General features: G+C 42.1%; 1 protein-coding gene across 9 annotated transcripts in view; it reads right to left on the reverse strand.

Moving 5' to 3' along the window:
* ATG5 (autophagy related 5) overlaps nt 1–22,857 on the reverse strand; it is a 119,520-nt gene that overhangs the window by 60,090 nt on the left and 36,573 nt on the right. For all 9 annotated transcript variants that reach the window (XM_048844897.2, XM_048844895.2, XM_048844898.2 and 6 more), the window contains one exon: nt 119–213. In XM_048844897.2, coding sequence (XP_048700854.1) covers nt 119–213 — 95 coding nt within the window. The remainder of the gene's footprint in view (nt 1–118; nt 214–22,857) is intronic.

Below are 22,857 nucleotides of genomic sequence, written 5' to 3' on the forward strand. Positions count from 1 at the left end.
CTTTCCAGCTAAAAATAAGTGGACTTATCATTCCATATGGTTTACTTCCATTACATTTGACAGATCTCAGCATGACAACAGTTTTGTAAAACATGAGGCTTTTCATGTTGTCTCCTACCTGATATATTCTAAATGGGATGTAGCGAAATCCACTATCTTCTGGAGGATACTCCATGAGTTTCCGATTTATGGCCCAAAATTGGTCAAATTTGTCTGTGAAAGTAAGAGTTGTATTAATTATTAGCATTAATAACGTATATGCTTCTTTACGGAAAAAAATACACAAAATATGATAGGCACAATCATACACGCAGGAAAGTGGAGCATCTAAAACCCTTTTATCACAGAATTTTTGCCTGTGAGTAGGTTTTTTCCCCCATAATTCTTGTTCCCTATATAGCCTCAAGAAGGGGAATTGCCCTCCCACACTGCTGAAAATAAACATAGAGCAGGTAATCTATGTTGTGCCACCACAGTCACAATGTGATGACTTGTCAGAAACTAAAGAGAAATTGATTTCATTTCACTCTGCTTCTTCCAAGGGTAGAGAAATACTGTGTAACACAGCATTAAGAATGCTGCTATTTCAACCAGAAGCAGATATTGCTAATGCTCTCTGCTACTACTGCTCTCTGCTACCCATTTTTTCATATTTAACAGCTTTTTTAACTTGAGAGGAAAAATCAGGTGCAAAGTACAGGAGACCTAAGAGCAGAAGCAGCAACATGGAGACAAAATTTATTTTTGTCTCTTGACATTTGCAGTTAGAGAAGGTCTTTTAGGATAATCTGCTCTGGTACTCTGGTAAATATGGAAGCACTTGTAAACAGCGAAATCTCAGAAGAAATGTGTAACATTTTGATGGAACAACCTGAAAATAAAAGTAAACGTTTAATATGTTCAACATACACACATCAATTTTTGTATATTATACATAGTAATTTATATTAAAAGTTAACTGGTTTTAATGTTGGTAATATCAGAAACAATGAAGTAGTTTCAGAGAGCATACATTCCGTCTCTGCCAAAGCACACTGAGTGCCGTGCAACACAATAGCATTAAAATATGTAAAACAAATGTCTTAATTAAAATAGGATAAGGAAAGCACTTTAAAAGGGCAAAGAGGATATTCAGATAATATCAACCAAGCAGAACAAATACCAAAAAAAGGAAGGGGAGGAGGGAGATGACATGTGGGGAGCTAATCACGCTCATACTGAAAAATACCTTTAAAATTGAGACAGGTTTGTTATTAAGAAGTAGACAGAGATAGAGAGACATCAGTGCTCTAGGGGCCCACAAAGTCCTGATCAACTGCCAACCTAAGACACAACAGATGGCTCTCTTAAGGCATATATATTGTATCTTATCACACATACCCAATGCAACAATGCTCAACTGGATCTCAGATACAGTCAAGGTCTACTTTTATTTTTTTTTTTTAAATCCAACATGTTACAGGTAACCAAAGTAAATAAAATTAGACAGGCATAATATGATTGCTGTGGTTCAATCCAGGCAAAAAAGGTTTATCTGTATCCTGAACAAGCTACCAATGATTGATACATATTATAGAATCATAGAAACATAGGGCTGGAAGGGACCTCAAGAAATCATCAAGACCAGCTCCTGTGCTGATGCAGGATCAGGTAAACCTAGAGTCCAGGGGTTCGCTCAACAAATTTTTTGGTGGCCTCAAAGTGCGGCCACCCACTCTTGCTGGTGCTGCTCTGACAATTTTTCCTAAAATACTTAATTTTAGGGGGGGAAATGCACATATACATATCCAAATCGTACTTTATTTGAGGTGGGAGTCTGAGGTTGAAGGTTGAGAAGTGGGTTGTTTTCTTCTCTGGAATCTCTGTCTCTGGTGTTGAGGTTCATATGATCTCTGGGACTTAAGAATTGAGCAGGACAGGATCTTTGCGCCATCTGGGACTAAGTAAACTCTCTCTTGTGGGCAGGTTATAGATCAAGTGAACAAAAAGTAGCCCTGGAGTCCTTTAACGGGTGCAGATTAATCTGTGCTGTCAAACAGATTAGTACCATCAAAAGGGATATCTTCAACCAATATTTTGGACCGCCTTCGGAAATCTTGAGAGCTGGATCCAGGAAGCACTCCTCACAACTACCGCTGTAGAAATCAAACAGGCAGCAGTATCAGCAGCATCGAGGGAGATATGCAGAGATGTTCTGGTGAGCAGCGGGCCTTCTGCAATAATTGCCTGGAATTGTTCTATGTTCTGCTGGTTGATGCTCAACAAATGAGTTCAGCTTGGTATGATTGTATTTCACTATTAATGCCTGGTAGCTGACGCATAAAATTTTTCTACCAAACCAGGTAAAGGCGCTTACTATGATCCTTGTCGTAGTGCGTAGATTTCGGTTGGTGCTGCCTCCCATGTTCATTAAACATATAAACCACCAAAGAGTTAGAAGAGAGATGAGAAAATAAAAATTCTGAGTCTTCTGATGGAACATAGTATTTCTTATCCACTCTCTTGGATGTAGGTGGAATTGTGGCTGAGATGTGCCAGATAGATATTGAGGCCCCACTGGACCCTGCGAAGGTTAATAGGCAAGGCAATGCAGGCAGATGAAGTTGCATAAAGAAGGTCAAGCAGCTTCTGATGTGATTCTTTAACCTCCTCAAGAGGGATCGGCAAAGAATCCACAATTTTTTTGAGAAGGTCCTGAAACTGCTTGAAATCTTTCACCAGGAATGGAAGAGGTGGCATAACTGCTTCATTCAGGGATGAAGAAGAGCTCTTGGCTGGTGGAGAGACATCTTCATCAGCCCTAGCTTTTTGTTTCTCAAAGGTTTCTTCCTGAGGTCTCATCTCCTAGAGAGGGAGGATGATGAAGACTATTTCTTTGGTGGGTGGTGCTCAACACGCTAGAGAATTGCTGGCGATAGGCTGCCCAAAGGTCCTAGGATGGCTAAGGAGGTGGCGTATATTGCATGGTTGGGGGCATCTATGGGTGGTCATACCAGCAAGTCTGGGTGTATCACGAGTGATACCAATCTCCTCAGAGACCTCTGGAAAAGAGCTTCTATAGAATGGAGAGAAGAACCTTGCACAGATATTTGGGAGACCAAGACAAGATCTTCATCAGAATTCTCCTCTTCCAAATCACTCTGTAGCAGTGGAGCATTGGAAGAAAGAGGAGATGAAACAGTCAGTACCATTTGAATGTCCGGAGACCTGCAAGTCCTTGGAGCATATCGGAGCCAAGCAAGTGAGTTGGGCATCTCAGACACAGCAAGGTCTCAGGAATTTTGCTTTCCTTGAGGTATCAAGAGTGTTGCCAGTACTGTGTCCACGGCACGCAACCAAGTAATAGTGGCCGAGGGAGTTGATGGTATCATAGATCTCAACTGCTCTGAGCGAAGTCCACATGGAGCCCAAGCTGGCTTCTTCAGTACCAGGTGAGAAGAGGTAGAGCTCTTCTTGCTGCCTCGCTTTGCTGATGGTAACTTATGACCTCTCAGAGCCCAACTGCTCCAGGCACCCAAAGCAATGCGCCTGCGCTGCTGGGGAGGTGCGTGTGACTGCTCTTGCAGCTTCCCTTTACTTCCCAGTCAGTTTCTGTGGGAAAGCAAAGAAATCCATGGGGGACATGAATTCTGCACACACACAGTGTCACAAAATTCCCCCAGGAGTAAACTATGCTAAGGACTGTCATACAGAGGACAGTGATCAACAGTTTTCAATATCCACTAAAGGAAGGACAACAAGTAATCTTAATCTGCAGCAAGGGATATTTAAATTAGATATGAGGGAAAATGTTTTACTATAAGGATAGTCAAGTACTGGAATAGGTTACCAAGGGAGTTTGTGGAATTCCCATTATTGGAGGTTTTTAGAAACAGGTTAGACAAACAACTGTCTGGGTCAGTCTAGGCATATTTGCCCCTGCTTCAGCACAGTGGCATGAGTGGGTGTCATAAATATAAAGGGAAGGGTAAACCCCTTTGAAATCCCTCCTGGCCTCTCACCTGTAAAGGGTTAAGAAGCTAAAGGTAACCTCACTGGCACCTGACCAAAATGACCAATGAGGAGACAAGATACTTTCAAAAGCTGGGAGGAGGGAGAGAAACAAAGGGTCTCCGTCTGTCTATATGCTGTCTTTGCCGGGGATAGACCAGGAATGGAGTCTTAGAACTTTTAGTAAGTAATCTAGCTAGGTACGTGTTAGATTATGATTTCTTTAAATGGCTGAGAAAAGAATTGTGCTGAATAGAATAACTATTTCTGTCTGTGTATCTTTTTTGTAACTTAAGGTTTTGCCGAGAGGGATTCTCTATGTTTTGAATCTAATTACCCTGTAAGGTATCTACCATCCTGATTTTACAGAGGGGATTTCTTTACTTCTATTTCTATTAGAAGTCTTCTTGTAAGAAAACTGAATGCTTTTTCATTGTTCTCAGATCCAAGGGTTTGGGTCTGTGGTCACCTATGCAAATTGGTGAGGCTTTTTATCCAACATTTCCCAGGAAAGGGGGGGTGCAAGTGTTGGGAGGATTGTCCATAAGATCCAAGGGTCTGGGTCTGTAGTCACCTAGGCAAATTGGTGAGGCTTTTTACCAAACCTTGTCCAGGAAGTGGGGTGCAAGATTTTGGGAAGTATTTGGGGGGAAAGACGATTCCAAACAGCTCTTCCCCAGTAACCAGTATTTGTTTGGTGGTGGTAGCGGCCAATCCAAGGACAAAGGGTGGAACATTTTCTACCTTGGGGAAGTTTTGACCTAAGCTGGTAAAGATAAGCTTAGGAGGTTTTTCATGCAGGTCCCCACATCTGTACCCTAGCGTTCAGAGTGGGGAAGGAACCTTGACAGTGGGATGATCTCTCAAGGTCCAGTGCAACCATACATTTGTACGATTCTAAGAAATCTGTAGTTTGGATAAAACATTTGTTCAATTCTTCAGTTTTAAAGCTATTACCTCTTCTAATAGCAAAAATTAACTGCAAAATACCAAAGCAGCATTCTGGGTCTCAGTATTGTAAGACAAACAGTGGAGATATGTTACAGACATGTGTTAATGCAGATGCATACTACCTTATCACAGCTGTTAGTAATCTACCTTGCTCAACCCAGCAATCTGACAGTTCAAAACTGAAACAGCATTTCGGTATGAGTGGCTCAGGGGAAATAGTAAAGGGATTCAAAGCCTTTCACCTTATATAAATTCACTATTTTTACTCCAATGTAGTTGCTAGAGACTCAAAAAGTTGTCACCTGATGGATATCATGGCATGGAAGTCTCCATCCAGCAGACCTTTCCCCCTCAATCGGTTCCAGCCCTTTAAAGTAACATCACTAAGCGATCGATGCAGCAGGGTCGATTTAGCGTGTCTAGTGAAGACACGCTAAATTGATAGCAGAGCGCTCTCCGGTTGACTCCAGTACTCCACCGGAACGAGAAGATTAAGGTAAGTCAATGGGAGAGCATCTCCTGTCAATGCAGCGCGGTGTAGACACCGCAGTAAGTCGACCTAAGCTACGTCAACTCCAGCTATGTTATTCACATAGCTGGAGTAATGTAACTTAGGTCGACTTACCGCAGTAGTGTAGACAAGGCCAGAGAGCACTTCCCTCCCCACCCAGCCTCCTGTATTCAAGCAAATTCTGTTTACCATTAACAGATACCAAGGCCAGAAGGAACTGTTGTGATCATCTAGTCTGACCTCATGTATAACACAAATGCAGGAAGCAATGAGACCAGATGACCCACCTCCCTGCCTCTACCTTGGCCTGCATCAACCCCTGCCCTACCCATCACAGTTGGCTTATGTGAAATCAGGTGGTGATCGAAGCTAGTGTACAATTGTCCACAGTACACATTTAATTGTCTTTTGACAGTCTTAGTAGAGGTGCCCAGGATCCAAAGTTCATGGAGACATGCAGTCATTTTGGGAGTGGCTCCTCTAACACAAGTTTGAGGCATCGGTGACCCACAATTATGAAACTTATACCATTGCTGTCACAGCTCTACTAGTTGTAGAAATAAAGGATTGCACCTTCCATGTCACTCAATTCACTCTGTCACAAGCAACTAAATTGCATTTATGTTCCTTCTACTGCACATCCATGGACAACATAAATCATACCAGCAATGTATAATCATAAGTATTTGGTAGAACCATTACAAATCAGACTGTTAAGATGCCAGCTGAACAACAGACCATGAGATGCTCCTATTGACAAATTAGCTCTGAAACTACATAACGCAAACAATCCTATGGAATTATGCCTAGAAGTTAATGTGGTAAAATGGTATCTACCCTGCCTATCAAAAATACCCACCTTTGCCATTGATCAGACCCCTAGCACACATTGCCTCTACCTGGGAAGAGGGGAAGTAGCCTTCTCCAAAGTCAACACCAGTCCTACCGTTGCAGCTCTAACACTGTTGGACTAGTTACAAACAAACACTTTATAAATCACTTTAAATTGCTCAGCCAAACAGTCATATTATGTATGTGAAGATCTCTTTTTATCCAGAATACCTCATACATAAAGCAAACATTCTAGAAGCACTACATTTAAAACTTATCCTTTATCAACCACATTTACATTATATTATATATAAAATTAACATTGAATTTAAAGTTGGTAGTTCTTTCGTGGCTTGGCTATTGAAGGATCCCTCTGTAATATGCCAAAATCATTCAGTGTTCTTGTATCATAAAAATGCAGAGCCAAACAACCAACAGTCATGATGCTGCTGCTGTTTTGGTAATGGAGCATAGGAAGAGTTAGAGATAAAAATTTGCCCTGCCTATCTGGGACTACTGTCTAGCTGTTACCCTTTTCAGACTAACAAAGTATATCTGAATACTGACAAGATATTTGTTATGTAAGTATGGAGAAGACTTTCACTTTTAGCTTTACACTGCCATAAGTAGAAAACAGAAGTGTTTTTTCTTTTTCATAAAGGAGCCTTACAATCACTTTTTTTTTATGGAAAAGTCCCCACGATATGTTGACCTCTTGCCAACTGTTTTATTACTGAAGAAATCCAAGTAAGTAAATAAAATTGTCCAGATGATACCTCTGAGCACTGCAATGTGAACTCACTGTTTGGAGAAGTTGGCAAGTTTGCAGGTATTTCCAGACTACTTCCAGGTATTAGGTGACAATGATCTGCTATGGAGAACTAGAAGGTAATTTGTTCCATGGTAAAAGATTCAGGCTAAATAACTGCAGAGAAATAGATGCAAATGGTGTTACACAACAATATAGATTTCATATCCCATCTTATGGGGCTGACTGACAGAGCTTTCACCAAACATTTATAATGGGAATAAACTGTTGCTTCTTTACATTAATACATGGCATTCATTCTTTAGGGGATGACCTCTAAAGTAAATACTAACTAATGCCATGTGTCCATCAATCCATTATTAAATTGGTTGATCTCTTATAAGCATCACAGAAGAGGCAGGTATTGAAAAAGAGATCTGAAAGTAAGTGGAGAGAGTAGTGACCTTACAGAGCAACACAGGAAGGCTTCCCATGCATATAGTTATTCAACTGTGAATTTGGTTTTAAACATGCAAACTCAAAATACATTGAAATTAAGTTAATATTAAATAAACGTCATGAAATTCACAAGCCTATAACACCTTGATATTAAAGGTGCCATCTTATGGTTAAATTACCTAATTATGCCTATTTATTGGAAAATTATATTTAACTAAAGTAAATAAGGGATTAGGACTTTACTGCAGACTGAAACTGTGCCTTTGGGATCAATTTGAGCAGCCAAGCTGAAGAATCACAATTCTTCACGTCCAAACTGCAAACAAGACACCTAATATAAATAAGGAAAACTTTAAAGCACTGTTTAAAATTAGAGTGTGTAGTAACATGGCTTTAAAAAAAAAAGAAGAAGGCAGTTTAACTTTTAAATTCCTCCTCCCAGGCATTTATCACAATGAAACAGGCACAGTTCCAGCAGACAAAGAACTCTCATATAATTTTATATCTCTCTGGAGGCCATTTACAAATGTTTTAGGAACATAAGATGTAGAGGCCTTTGATCTATCACATCTACAAAGAACAGTAAAACTGCTGGAATACTGTAGACAAGATACAAATGGCCAACAAGCAATAGCAGCTTGAAAATGTGTTACAAACATGATTATCTGAATTATTGTTACAAGGGAAAGTGACGTTGCTCTATTCCAGACAGGTTACAGAGAACGGCCTTCCTAACAGAGAATGGCTTATTGTGGAAAAGAGTTCATTCTTTAAATAGTTTTCCTTCTGAAAATTTTAAAACTTGAATTTGTATAATATCAAAGTTTTTGCTTTTCTTTTGTTGACAATGCAAAGGAGGAGAGAGAGTATACATATGGGAAACACAAGTCCAGACAGGGATGGAGGGAAGGGGAAAAGAAACCTAACAAGAAGGAAGTATTTTTGTGGGAATAGGCAGTGAGATAGAAGGATTAGGGAGACAAGGCTATCTGGGAGAAAACTAGGTATGGGTTAAAGAACTTGTCCTGACAGAATTTAAAAATGAGCCTTGTGGGAAATGGGAAACAAAACAGATTAGGAAGAGTGATAAGAAATTTTCAGCAACAGAGATGGTGATAAGAGGCAGAAAAAAACAGAAATGAACACAGAACAGGCAAAACAGAAGATAAAGAGTAGGGAAAAAATTAACAACATTACATGGAGGATTTAGAAGTTAGTGAACTTCAGTGTTATATTACTTTAGTTTTCTGAATAATGTTCCACAACTACTTTTTTGGGAGGAAGAGGTCATAACACAATGTTATTGATAAGATTCAAGTCAATTTGTTGCAGGCATTTAACTATGTTAATGGGTCATTTACTTTGAAAAATTATTTGACACAGCAGCACGTTACATTCTCCTGATTGTCAAGCCCTGAAGATAATTTTTTTTTCAGATGTAAGTAGGATACAACCTCTGTAATTATCTTCACTTAATGTACAAGCTCATGTATTGAAGTTTCACTGTAAGTGTTCTGTTTTATTGCATTAGAAACTGGCCATATATTTTCCCCTTCTAGGTCATCAGTGTATCTAGATGAAGCTCAAGTGAGGATATGCAATGCATCAGGCCAAAGTATACTTTTTTCTTTAAGTAGAAACAGCAACTGTACTTCTTCCCATTGCTCCTATGTGAAAACACACATCTTATTACTTAAATACGGAGTGTAACAAGGCTTATGTTATGGCCAAACAATGACACATCTTAGCAGCTGTTAAGCTAGGCCAAATAAAGGAATTTGATTATTGTTCCATAGAACACCCCAACTACCATGTCTTGAAATGATAAAATATTAAGTTCTAAAGAAAAATGTGATATGAGAAAAATACTTCTAAAAAAGAAAAAACACAAAATCAGGCACATGAGGAAAACAGTCACGAAAGTCCAAGAATTTTAGTAATGGATAACCAACACCATTCAAACATTTCAGCAACAAAACACACTGATATAATATTTTAAAGACAAACCTGAAATGGCAAAAAAGGAAAGCTTTAAGATACCATTTCATTAACCTGTTCCAGCTTCTCTTGCCATGCCTCAGACAACTGACTAACACTGTAGGAAGAAGAAGGAAGCAATAAAAAGTAATATAGTAGTTTTACAGAATATTTTTTTTAAAGAGCCCTCAATTTGTATTTGTCTCTCAAATACTTGAACACAGAAGTTGCAGAAGGCACAGAGGTGGATCGGAGGAACACTGAAGGTAAAGAATCATAGAATAATTACTGTTTTCTATAAACCAATCACAATAATCACAGCTTTTTAAAGTGTTATACTAAAAAACCTTTATTTTCTCTTTAACTTTCACTAGTTGTATTTTTTAGCAATATTAATTAATATTTTCGTTCAGCGCTACGTTTTGCCAATCTAATGGAAGACTCCTAAAAAGAACCACCACTTGGGTTGGCCTAAAATTTAAATCACGCTCTCAATAAAAGACATGTAAAGCTAGTGTTTTCCTGATTGTTTGATAGGACTGAGACAATCACAGAACTGGAAAGGACCTCAAGAGGTACTCACAGTAGGACTCAGTATTATCTCTAGACCATCCCTGACAGGTGTTTATCTAACCTGCTCTTAAAAATCTCCAATGATGGAGTTTCTACGACCTCCCTAGGCAATTTATTCCAGTACTTAACCAGCCTGACAGTTAGGAAGTTTTTCCTAATGTCCAACCTAAACTGCCCTTACTGCAATTTAAGACCACTGTTTCTTGTCCTATCCTCAGCAGTTAAGAAGAATTTTTCTCCCTCCTCCTTGTAACAAACTTTTACGTAGTTGAAAACTGTTATGTCCCCTCTCAGTCTTCTCTTTTCCAGACTAAATAAACCCAATTTTTTCAATCTTCCCTCATAGGTCATGTTTTCTAGACCTTTAATCATTTTTGTTGCTCTTCTCTGGACTTTCTTCCATTTGTCCACATCTTTTCTGAAATGTGGCGCCCAAAACTGGACACAAAACTCCAGCTGAGACCTAATCAGCACAGAGTAGAGCAGAAGAATTACTTCTTGTGCCTTGCTTACAAAACTCCTGCTAATACATCCTAGAATGATGTTCACTTTTTTTGCAACAATGTTACACTGTTGACTCATTTATCTTGTGATCCACTATGACCCCCAGATCCCTTTCCACAGTGCTCCTTCCTAAGCAGTCATTTCCCATTTTGTGTGTGCAACTGATTGTTCCTTCCTAAATGGAGTACTTTGCATTTGTCCTTATTGAATTTCATCCTATTTACTTCAGACCATTTCTCCAGATCATTTTGAATTATAATTCTATCCTCCAAAGCACTTGCAACCCCTCCCAGCTTGCTATCATCCACAAACTTTATTAGTGTACTCTCTATGCCTTTATCAAAATTATTGATGAAGATATTGAACAGAACCGGACCCAGAACTGATCCCTGCGGGACCCCATTCGTTATGCCCTTCCAGCATGACTGTGAATCACTGATAACTACTCTTTGGGAATGATTTTCCTTATGCCTTATAGTAGCTCCATCTAGACTGCATTTCCCTACTTCGTTTATGAGAAGGTCATGCGAGACAGTATCAAAAGCTTTACTAAAGTCAAGGTATACTACAAGAAAAGGAGTACTTGTGGCACCTTAGAGACTAACCAATTTATTTGAGCATAAGCTTTCGTGAGCTACAGCTCACTTCATCGGATGCTGCATCTGATGAAGTGAGCTGTAGCTCACGAAAGCTTATGCTCAAATAAATGCTACGTGTACCGCTTCCCCCCATCCACACGGCTTGTTACCCTGTCAAAGAAAGCTATCAGGTTGGTCTGACACAATTTGTTTTTGACAAATCCATGCTGACTGTTACTTATCACCATATTATCTTCTAGATGTTTGGAAACCGATTGCTTTATTATTTGCTCAATTATGCTTCCGGGTACAGAAGTTAAGCTGACCAGTCTGTAATTCCCCGGGTTGTCCTTATTTCCCTTTTTATAAATTGGCACTATATTTGCCCTTTTCCAGTCTTCCGGAATCTCTTCCGTCTTCCATGACTTTTCAAAGATAATTGCTAATGGCTCAAATACTTTCTGTCAGCTCCTTGAGTATTCTAGGATGCATTTCATCAGGCCCTGGGGACTTGAAGACATCTAACTTGTCTAAGTAATTTTTAACTTGTTCGTTCCCTATTTTAGCCTCTGATCATACCTCATTTTCACTGGCATTCACTATGTTAGATGTCCAATTACCACCAACCTTCTTGGTGAAAACCGAAACAAACAAGTCATTAAGCACCTCTGTCATTTCCACATTTTCTATTCTCTTTTTTTCCCCCCCTCATTGAGTAATGGGCCTACCCTGTCCTTGGTCTTCTTCTTGCTTCTAATGTATTTGTAGAATGTTTTCTTGTTACCCTTTATGTCTTTAGCTACTTTGATCTCATTTTGTGCCCTGGCCTTTCTAATTTTATCCGATGTTATTTGTTTATATTCATCCTTTGAAATTTGACTTATTTTCCACTTTTTGTAGGACTCTTTTCTGAGTTTTAGATAATTGAATATCTCCTAATTAAGCCAGGGTGGTCCTTGCAATACTTCCTATCTTTCCTACACAGTGGGATAGTTTGCTCTTGTGCCTTTAATAACGTCTCTTTGAAAAACTGCCAATTGTCTTCAATTGTTTTTCCCCTTAGACTTGCTTCCCATGGGATCTTACCTACCAACTCCCTGAGTTTGCTGAAGTCTGCCTTCTTGAAATCCATTGTCTTTATTTTGTGTTCTCTCTCCTACCATTCCTTAGAATCATCAACTCTATCCTTTCATGATCACTTTCACCCAGGCTGCCTTCCACTTTGAAATTCTCAACCAGTTCCTCCCTATTTGTCAAAATCAAATCTAGAACAGCCTCTCCCCTAGTAGCTTTCTCCACCTACTGAAAAAAAAAAATTATCTCCAATACATCTGTGCCTTGCTGTATTATTTTCCCAACAGATGTCTGACTAGTTGAAGTCCCCCATCACCACAAAGTCCTGTGCTCTGGATGATTTTGTTAGTTCTTTAAAAAAAAGCCTCATCCACCTATTCTTCCTGGTTAGGTGATCTGTAGTAGACCCCTAACATGACATCACCCTGTTTTTTACCCCTTTTATCCTTACCTAGAGACCTTCAACAAGTCTGTCTCCTATTTCCATCTCAACCTCAGTCTAAGTGCATACATTTATAATATATAAGGCAACACCTCCTCCCTTTTTTCCTTGCCTATCCTTCTTGAGCAAGCTGTACCCTTCTACATCAATATTCTAGTCATACTTATTATCCCACCAAGTCTCTGTGATGCCAACTATGTCATAGTTGTGTTTATTTACTAGCATTTCGAGTTCTTCCTGCTTATTCCCCATACTTCTCACATTACTATATAGACATCTAAGATACCAATTTGTTACACACACCCCCCGCTCCTGTCTTGTCTCTTCCTTATCCCTGCTATAATAGCCCATGCTCCCTCCAAATTCCAAACGTTCTCCCAGGTCTCCATATTTTTTACTTATCTGTGGGCTTTGGTCACCTGCCCCCTTCAAACCTAGTTTAAAGTTCTCCTCTCTAGGTTAGCCAGTCTGTATCCAAACATGCTCTTCACCTTCCTTGATAGGTGACACCCATCTCTGCTTAGCAGTCCTCCTTCCTGGAACAGGATGCCAAAGACAAGGAAGCTGGAGCCCTCCTGGCAACAACATCCTCACAGCCAGACATTCACCTTGAGAATACATCTGTCTCTGCTTGGGCCAATACCCTTGACTGGAAGGATGAAAGAGAACACCACTTGCCCTCCGAACTGCTTCACCCTTACTCCCAGAGCCCTTTAGTCATTTCTGATCTGCTGAGGGTCATACCTCGCAGTATCGTTAGTGTCCACATGGATGAGTAATATGGGGTACTAGTCAGAGGGCTGGATGATCCTCGACAATCCTGCCGTAACGTCTCGGATATGGGCCCCTGGCAGGAAGCATCTCTCCTGGTTTGCCATGTCAGGGCAACAGATGGATGCCTCCGTCCCCCTCAGAAGAGGATCACCAACCACCACTACCCTATGTTTCCTCTTGAGAGTGGTGGCTTTAATCTTCCCAGCCTTCGGGATACATGGCTTCTCCGCTTCCACCTTTGGGGGTGATTCCTCATCATTCATTGCCAGAGCAGCATAACAGTTTTCCATCACCATGGTGGGTGGGTTGGGAGTAGGTGGAGCACTGCTTGATGCCAGAAGTAATCAGCAGCCAGTGTCCTCCCTGAGACAGAGCTATATCCTCCTCCCTGGTGATGTGACAGCAATCCTCTGTAGTTGGATATCTTCCTCAGCCTTGCATGCCTACATATGAACATTCTCAAGGAATTCCTCATGGGCACGGATGCTCCTCAGCCTAGCCACCTCCTCCTGGAGCTCTCTCACCTCCTTCCTGAGAGATTCCACCAGCAGGCACCTTTCACACAGGATGGTCCCCCCAGCCTGGCTTTCTGTGAGTGGGAAATGCAAGCCACATTCTCTGCAAATCCACACCAGGATCTGGGTAGAGGCATCCATGGTTAGGTTGTCTGTCTGGATAGAGGTGCACATGAAGGAGACAGGAGCAGCGTTGATGATGCAGCCCTTCCTAACCATAGAGATTCTATTACATCTCCCTCCCACAAACTCCCTCTTAAACTCCCCTTGTCGCTTACCCTCTGGTCTTTAAGGCCTTCTCTCCTAGGTCAGCCCTACGCCCTCATTAATCACACAGGGGGAGGGTGATCACAAGGCTGATTGAGGTTGATCAAAGATGACCAAGGTTGATCCAGGGAACAAAGGCTCAAACAGTCCCCAGACACAAAATCCTAACTTACCCTGTAACTGAAATAATCTGAAAGAGAAAAATAAACTACAAACATCCAACAAACTCACTCACCCCAAAGTTAGTAATCACACCTTGTTCGTTCAGCAGGAGGATCTCCTTCTCCCCCTCTCAAACTCCATTGTCTGCAGTCCCCTGTATGCTAGCTCCTAATGAAGATGATCAGAAAAATTTGCTTAAAAATTTGTTGAATTTAAGTTTATGGCTTTCCTTTTCAACTGAATCAGAAAATCCTATCTTTAATGAAATGGATCTATGAGAAGCACCATTTCCCAAAAATCTCGGAGTCAAACTCTAGAACAGAGGTGGGCAAACTACGGCCTGTGGGCCACATCCAGCCCACAGGACCCTCCTGCCCGGCCCCTGAGTTCCTGGCCTGGGAGGCTAGCCCCTGGCCCCTCCCCCTCCCCCGCAGCCTCAGCTCACTGCACCGCTGGCGGAATGCTCTGGGCAGCGAGGCTGCGAGCTCCTGCTAGGCAGTGCATCTGCAGAGCCATAGCCTGACCTGGTGATCTGCGACGCGCGGTGGCATGGCTGGCTCCAGCCGGGCAGCACGGCTGCCTGTCCTGGTGCTCTGGGCGGCGCGGATGTAGCGCCGCCAGTCACCGGTGCTCCAGGCAGTGTGGTAAGGGGGCAGGGAGGGTTAGACAGAGGGCAGGGAAGTTTGGGGTGGTGGTCAGGGGTGTGGATAGGGGGCGGGGTGGTCGGGGGGGAACAGGGGGATTGAATGGGGGCAAAGGTCCCAGGGGGGATGGGGCGGCGGGGGGCCATCAGGGGCAGGGGTTCCGGGGGCGGTCAGGGGACAGGGAGAAGGGGTGGTTACATGGGGCAGGGATCCTTGGGGGGAGCAGTCAGGAATGAGAGGAGGGGTTGGATGGGGCGGTGGGGGGGGCAGTCATGGGTGGGGGGTCCAGGGTTCGGTCGGGGGACAGGGAGCAGGGGGAGGGTGGATGGGGCAGGAGTCCCGGGGGGGGGGGGGGGAGATCAGTGGGTGAGAAGCAGGGGAGTGGGGTCGGATAGGACGTGAGGGCAGGCCACGCCTGGCTGTTTGGGAAGGCACAGACTCCCCTAACCAGCCCTCCATACAATTTCGGAAACCTGATGTGGCCCTCAGGCCAAAACGTTTGCCCACCCCTGCTCTAGAAGGACACAACACATGCTATAAGTGGTCAAATGCAGTCCATAATGTGGAACCAGCTATGCATTCATGGTAATTAGCCATAGAGCTAATCAACATTCAGTAACATTTTAAACATTAGACTGTAATAGTGAGGTATGTGCTCGAGTGAACACTTGGGCAGGCGGGTTCTTGAAGGTAGAAAAGGTAAAGAGCACCACATCTCACCCTGGGCCCACTAGAAGCTCGGATAAAATCTTCAGACAGGACTATCTGTAGAGCCTCTTCCTCCCCTTGAGTCTTATTGCCATGTCTGGGACAGACCAACTGATTTTAGGTGCAGGGAGGGAACAGAAGAAGCCAAGACTGAAAGAAAGATGGCTGCAAACTCAAAATTACGATGGAGTAAGTTATAAGCAACAGAGAGAGATTCTGAAATTGATTTCGAGATGACAGAATGCTTCTATTTTCCATCACCAATCTGGTTCCATTTCCTGATGGGAGAGAATAGTCTGAACATAGCATTCTGAACACTCTGAAGCATAAAGATTTAGGAGGATAAGGAAGGGAGAATGCAGGCACCAAGAAAGGAAGCCCTTAAGGAATGAATAAGGACTTCAGAATAAACAGGGTCAAAGCGAGGAGAAATTCTAAGTAAAGCTCCCGAGACTGCAATAGACATTATTTTACAGACAAAGAGATGTGGGAAAGAAACACCACTTTCAGCAGTGGAGGTATATCCAAAATTCTGAAAATATGCATTTGTTTGGTGTTTTTTGTTTTATATTGGACACAACAATAGCAAGTTAGAAAGGGAAAACAAACTAAAAAACAAAGTTTCCTTCTCTAATGTAACTTGCTCTGACAGATGTATGTTTCCATTCCCGAAAAACAAGGAAATAGCTTAGCCCTGTCCCAAGTTTACCCAAATTCCTACCAACAGAGAAAAATACTATTCAAATTTTGACAGAGCTATGGGAGCTGGATGGTGAGAAGAAAGATGGTTTAATGATTAAAGAACTTGTTACCCTCCCATTCACTTGTTCTCATACAGAACCCCTGACAATTTTCCAAATAAATATTATCTGCTTTACTAATTTAAAACAGACAACTTTTGTTTAGGTTACAAAACCCTATTTGAGATTAGGGTGATCTGTTCCTCATTGTCAAAATGTGCTGGTCAACTCTGACTTTATAACAAAATTTACAATGAAATATATTGTAGGAGCACAGCTAATAAGTGTTTCTAGCAGTACAATAATGTATATTAACAATCTTTTGTTAAGCCCTGTGTGTCGTGTATATTCAGCACAATGCAATCCTGAAGTGCTACCTCAATGCAAGATCCTAGCTATTCCTATTTATTGTTTTACAATGCCTTAAGAATGTACCTTAAAATATTTTAGACATGACCCAGAACAAACAGTAGGATGGGGTTCAGAGCGTAAGGATGTAAAAAAGTAGCATAGAGTAGTTTTTTTTAAGATGAAAGTAATCTCTCTCTTAGCTGTCCAACTTCCTGTAAACACCTCAATAGAAAGAGGTATTAAAGAGAATTTATGGGGAATATTTTTAAGCAAAAAATGTGCCTTTTATCTTCTATAATATATAAAAAGGCGGCCTTACAAGTTTTTTTTAACAAAAGCTTCTGCTGCTTATTTTCTACTTCAAGTATCAGAAACAAAGTCTGGTCTTCACTGGTTTTGCTTGACGAACCCATGAACGTTTCAGAGCATGTATCTTCTGAGTACAGCTGCGTGTCTGTCATGGAGGTCATGGATTCCATGACTTTCTGTGACCTCCATGACTTCTGCAGCAGCTGGCATGGCTGGCTCTGGGGCTGCCCAGCAGCCCCTGGGTCAGCCATGCCAGCTGCTCCTGAGGCAGTCTCAGGCCATCGTGCCCCTCTCCAACAGCAGAAGCAGTAGTTTGGGTGTGGGAGGGGGCTCAAGGCTGGGGCAGGAGGTTGGGGTCTGACACGGCGCTTACCTCAGGGGGACTCCCTGGAAGCAGCCAGCATGTCCCTACAGCTCCTAGGTGGAACAGCTGGGGGCTCCACTGCCCTTTCAGCTCCCATTGGCTGCGGTTCCCAGCCAATGGGAGCTGCGAAGCCGGCGCTTGTGGCAGGGGCAGCATGTAGAGCCTCCCTGGCCTTCCCTCCTCCTAGGAGCTGCAGGGGCATGCTGGCCACTCCCGGGGAGCCAGGTAGGAAGCATCTCAGCCCCGCCAACCATCCCCACCCCCAGCACCACTGTCTTTTCCTGCAGTGGGGGTCCCAGACTGCATGCCACCCTTTCCCCCTCCCCCCCCCCCGCACCCCGAGTATCCACAGCTCCCAGGTCCAAGTTTTAGTTAGGAATATATAGTACAAATCATGGACAGGTCACAGGCTCTGAATTTTTGTTTACAGCCCATGACCTGTCCATGACTTTTACTAAAAATACCCATGACTAAAACGTAGCCTTACTTATGAGCTCTTACATCAAATAAAAAGCAGGTGTGCTGAATCTTTAACCAAGACTTCCTTTAACACTTACAACTTCTGTTACTAATAGTTTTTGATAAAGTTTTGAACAGTTCAATTAAAAATAATTTCCCCTCTTAAGTTGTTCAGCTTTCACTTTCTTGATCCTGTGACATCATTTCACTATAGACAAGACCTGAATTTCTAATGTAAAAAACAAGCCAAAAAACTTAAACCAATCCCTACCCACACCAAAAAACAACACAACAACCTGTCAGGCCTCCTTGATCCATCAGAATGATGGAACAATATAGTGACTCAGATGCAAGGACAGCAATAAGAAATTTCCCTGTAATTAGAAACAGAGATACAGCTTTGTCATCAAAACACTCTCATGGATCTTTGATTCAGCTTTTCCTCTTTGCTCCCACAAAGTTTCTCTCCTCTGTCCTGTTCATCTTCTCCCCTGCATCCTGGACTAGTATGGCTCACACGCATATCCCAACCCTCTAGTTGAGGAACACCAACTTAGAAATAGGCCTTTAATGATGTTGAAAGGATAAATAAGATCACCACAAATGGATGGGCAGAGACCTGACCTCTTCCTTGATTTGGTGGCTGATCAGTAGGCCAACCAAAGGGACTGAAGAATGATAGGACACCAGGTCAGGCAACCCTAACACAAGATTTGCCATAAATCTACTGTTACTGCTCGTCCCTTAAGGGACACTAGGTCTACAGAGAGTGTTGCTGGAAAGTTACCCATGCAACCAGACAAGGCAACTGCAGTTCAGTTAGAAAGACCGACCCAAACTAATTTATAATATTTGTAATATTGATTGTCCCTTCTGACATCAGAAAATTATGCAAACTTGCTATTTACAAAAAAAATCACAAGTTTAACGTCTTAAGCCATCCAGTAAGTTTGATTCAGAGTTGCTTATGCTAGTAGTACTTAAAAATGTAACTACCATTATTTTTGTTTAAGATATGAAGAAAATTACTTGAAGTTTCATAGAAAAACAATCTGCAGATGTGTCTCATAAGGTATAATAAAGCAGTTATCACAAATGATACTTTCTTTTCTTTTTTTGTGGTCATAAACTTTGTTTCAGAGAGGTTTAAAATCATTACATCTAAAACGAAAGCCTATAAAAACATACTGAAAGGTACAGCATGTCTTAAAAAGAGTTTTCTTAGTTTCACAAGCTTTTCTTATTTCTCTTTTACGGAGAGCTGAGACATTAAAATTAGCATTTGAAAGTATTCAAAAGCTTGTTAAACTTCTCATGTAGATATCAGGTTCCCCAGGTGCTGTTTCTCACGAAATACAGTGAAACCTGTACAAAACCAACCTTACTAGGCAAACTCCTGTCTTAAGATCATCATTCCCAAATATATGTAGTACAGTTCTGGTTCACTATAACTGATAAACACCAATTTTTGGTTTATCCCTTAAAGATACATGCAGTTACAATGAAACCTAACTTATGTTACACTTGTAACTGAGCTAGATGTTTCTTAAACCATACTCTACCAAGTAGCTAGCAAGCTTTATTTTAGCTAAGATGACATTTTGCAACTGATTTTTTAAACCATTATAACAATAGTAGAATCTATAACTAGCACTGTCCTAAACAGTCCCAGCACTTAACTGGGCCTATTGCTAGAGAATAAATTCAGTTAAGAGGGCACTAAAACAAACCTTATTTCACTTGTATAATATGATCATTTGATTCCTCTAGACAAATGTAATAGTAGAATGTGCCAAGAGAAATTATAATAGGCTCATTCGCTCCTCAATTTATTATTTATAGTAATCAAAAAATTATAGAAGTGCAGAACTGAAAGGGACCTGAAGAGTTCATTTAGTCCATTCCCTAGGGCTGAGGCAGGACTAGATGTTATCTATACTGTCCTTGACAGGTGTTTGTCTAACCTGTTCTTTAAATCCTCCTATGATGGGGATTCCACAACTTTCCTTGGTAACCTATTCCAGTATTTAATTATCTTTATAGTTAAAATTTTTTCCTAATATCTAATCTGAATCTCCCTCGCTGCAAACTAAGCATACTACTTCTTGTCCTAACTTCAGTGCATATGGAGAACAACTGATCACCAAATTATGCCTTGACGTATCCTTACAGGATTCTGTAGCACCTGAATAAAATCATCGTATGTCAAATGAGGGACCTTCATTCATATTATTTCCTTTCTCTAATATGCCTGATATACCTTAATACTCACTTGGTAATTGTGTAAATCGTTCACTGTACTTTTTATAAAGCTAGTCATAAAATAAGAACAAATAACTACCAACACAAAGCATTACTATGAGTATTTAAGTGCTGGGACAACCACACAAATGACAAGTTTTCATTTCCAAAGAATACTGAGAGTCCAGAAAATATTAGCGGTCTCAAAACAAGAAACCGTTACGTAGGCACAGTATTCCATTCCATTTCTCTTTAATACAGTTGTTTACGATACAGATGATACTGTTATTTCGTTTGATGGATATGGGTATAGCAAACCATTTTCTCAAAATACAACTTCTGAAAATATGCATTCTTACTGATTTACAAGACAATCTGCCCTTTTAAAATACTTTACTTTTAAGAGTAATATGGTTTTCAGCCAGCTAAAATTCTGTATTTACTGTTAATGTGAAAAATATGTCACTCACCCAATTAGCTGTATTTACACCAAAATGGATATTCACAACTAATCAGAATCTTTTTTTTTTTTTTTTTTACTGACCCAAACTTTAAAGCTATTTCCCACTAATTACAGGATGCAAATCTACGGAATTATATTAACTACATCTCTCAGACCTCCACCAACCAATGTCAAACTATCATGACTCTCATCTTCCCACTGTCCCTTATGGGACCCAAAACATCACATCTCCCCAGGGAAGACATCATCAGTACTAACAGTATTTGGGGCTAACAAACTCAGAGGTTAGTTATTTTGCAAGCCAGAAGCTACTTCAAATGGCCAGAATAATTTCAGACTGTGACATTAACCAGGGGAAAAAACCCCCACAAATTCAGGCTGACATTTTATATGTTAAATCTTAACTAATTTCCTGACTTTATTGGTTCTCAAGCTTAACATGCAGTTTTACAGTAAAACCTTTTTTAACGGGCATGCTGGGGAAACGGGGGGTGCTGGCAAATTAAGAATGCCAGTTAACTCAGAGGGAGAGGTTTGGAGTGCAGGGGCAGGGGATGCGTGCGGGGCTGGGGCATGGAAGCGACTGCGGGGCACAGGCTCTGGGAGGAAGTTTGGGTCCGAAAGGGGGCTTGGGGCATGGGTAGGGGTTTGGGGTGCCGGATGAGGGGGAGGCTAGGCTCGCTTCCAGCAGCTCCCCATCCCTGCTGCTCCTGGTGGTGGAGGCACGGCCAGGCAGCTCTGCAAGCAGGCACGCTGCCTCCATCTGCAGGCGCCTCCCCCAGCAGCTCCCAAGGGGCTGCGAGCCGCAAAGTCAGCACTCAGAGTGGGGGGACAGAGGCAGCATGCCTGCAGAGCCACCTGGCTGCACCTCTGCCAGCAACAGCAGGGACAGGGAGCTGCTTGTGGGGAGCCTCCAGAGGTGAGCCCCCCCATCCAGCTCCCGAAGCCCCTCCTGTGCCCCAACCCTCTGCTCCAAGCCCTCTCCCGGACCCAAACTCCCTCCCAGAACGCACCTTGCGGCTCCTCCCATGCCCCAGCCCCCTGCCGGCCCCACACCAACTGCATTATAAACTGGACTTTCAGTGCGGATCAGAAACGCCGGTTTATAGAGTTTGCTGATCGGTGAAGTGCCAGATAAAAGAGCTTTTACTGTACTTGGTTTACATTCAAGAGTTTTCCTTGTGTTGCTCAAGTTAATATGCATTTTGGTATGATTTACATATTCATATGTAATGTATAGTGTTTTATACATTAAACTCATTAAATTTACATATTTGAAGGGTTTTACTCCTGCGGGAATTCTGCACCACTGCACATGCAGAATTTGCGCAGAAATTACTGTAGTACATACAGAATTTCCTTTTTCTCCCACAGAAATGGGCTGCAGAGCTGCTGGTCACCACTAGGGGCTGCTGGACTCAAAGGAACCCAGCTTGCAAATAGAAGACACAGGGTGAATGGGCCGGGCGGAAGGGTGTTTCTAGGCAGCTGCAGTTCTCAGCACACCTGAAGGAAGGAGGCTGCCTGCAGGAAACTCACACAAACCCAGGACCCAGCATCAGGCTGTTTCTCCCTCTAAATCCCTGGGTTCTGGGGATAGGGGTGTGGGTGTCTGAACTGGGGGAGGGCATGCCTGGGCACTGGGGAAGGAGGAGGTGCAAGCGTCTGGGCAGGGGGGCTCTACAGCTGGACTCTGGGGGGGGGGGTAGGGGATACATGCAAGTGTCTGGGCTACGGGGCTTGGGGATGCGGGTATCTGGGCTGGATGAGGCCCTGCAGCTGGGTGCTAGAGGGGCGTGGCTGGGCTCTGGGGGAATAATAGAGGGTGTGGGTGTCTGGGCTGGGGTAGATCCTGCAGTTGGGCTCTGGTGGGAAGAGGTGTGCAAGTGTCTGACCCCCCCGCTGGGCTCTGAGGGGAAGGGGGAAGAGAAACAGGGGGTTCTTTAACTCTCTGTTCCTCGGGGAACTTTTTTGTGTGTCTGTATTGTTACAGACATAGTTGCTGACAGGTATTTTGAAATAAGTTACCAAAATAATTGAAAGTGGCATGATTATATAGTATTTTGAAAAATAAAATATTCAGAATTTTGAAGCATTTTAAAATATTGTGCACACAATTTTTAATTTTTTGGTGCAGAATTCCCCCAGGAATAATGGTTTATATCTCGTATAAGATTAACCAATATTAACCAATGGCATCTTCTAGAAATCAGACATACAAA

Source organism: Caretta caretta, chromosome 3 (assembly GCF_965140235.1).
Source record: "Caretta caretta isolate rCarCar2 chromosome 3, rCarCar1.hap1, whole genome shotgun sequence".
In the NCBI taxonomy this organism is placed as follows: domain Eukaryota; kingdom Metazoa; phylum Chordata; order Testudines; family Cheloniidae; genus Caretta; species Caretta caretta.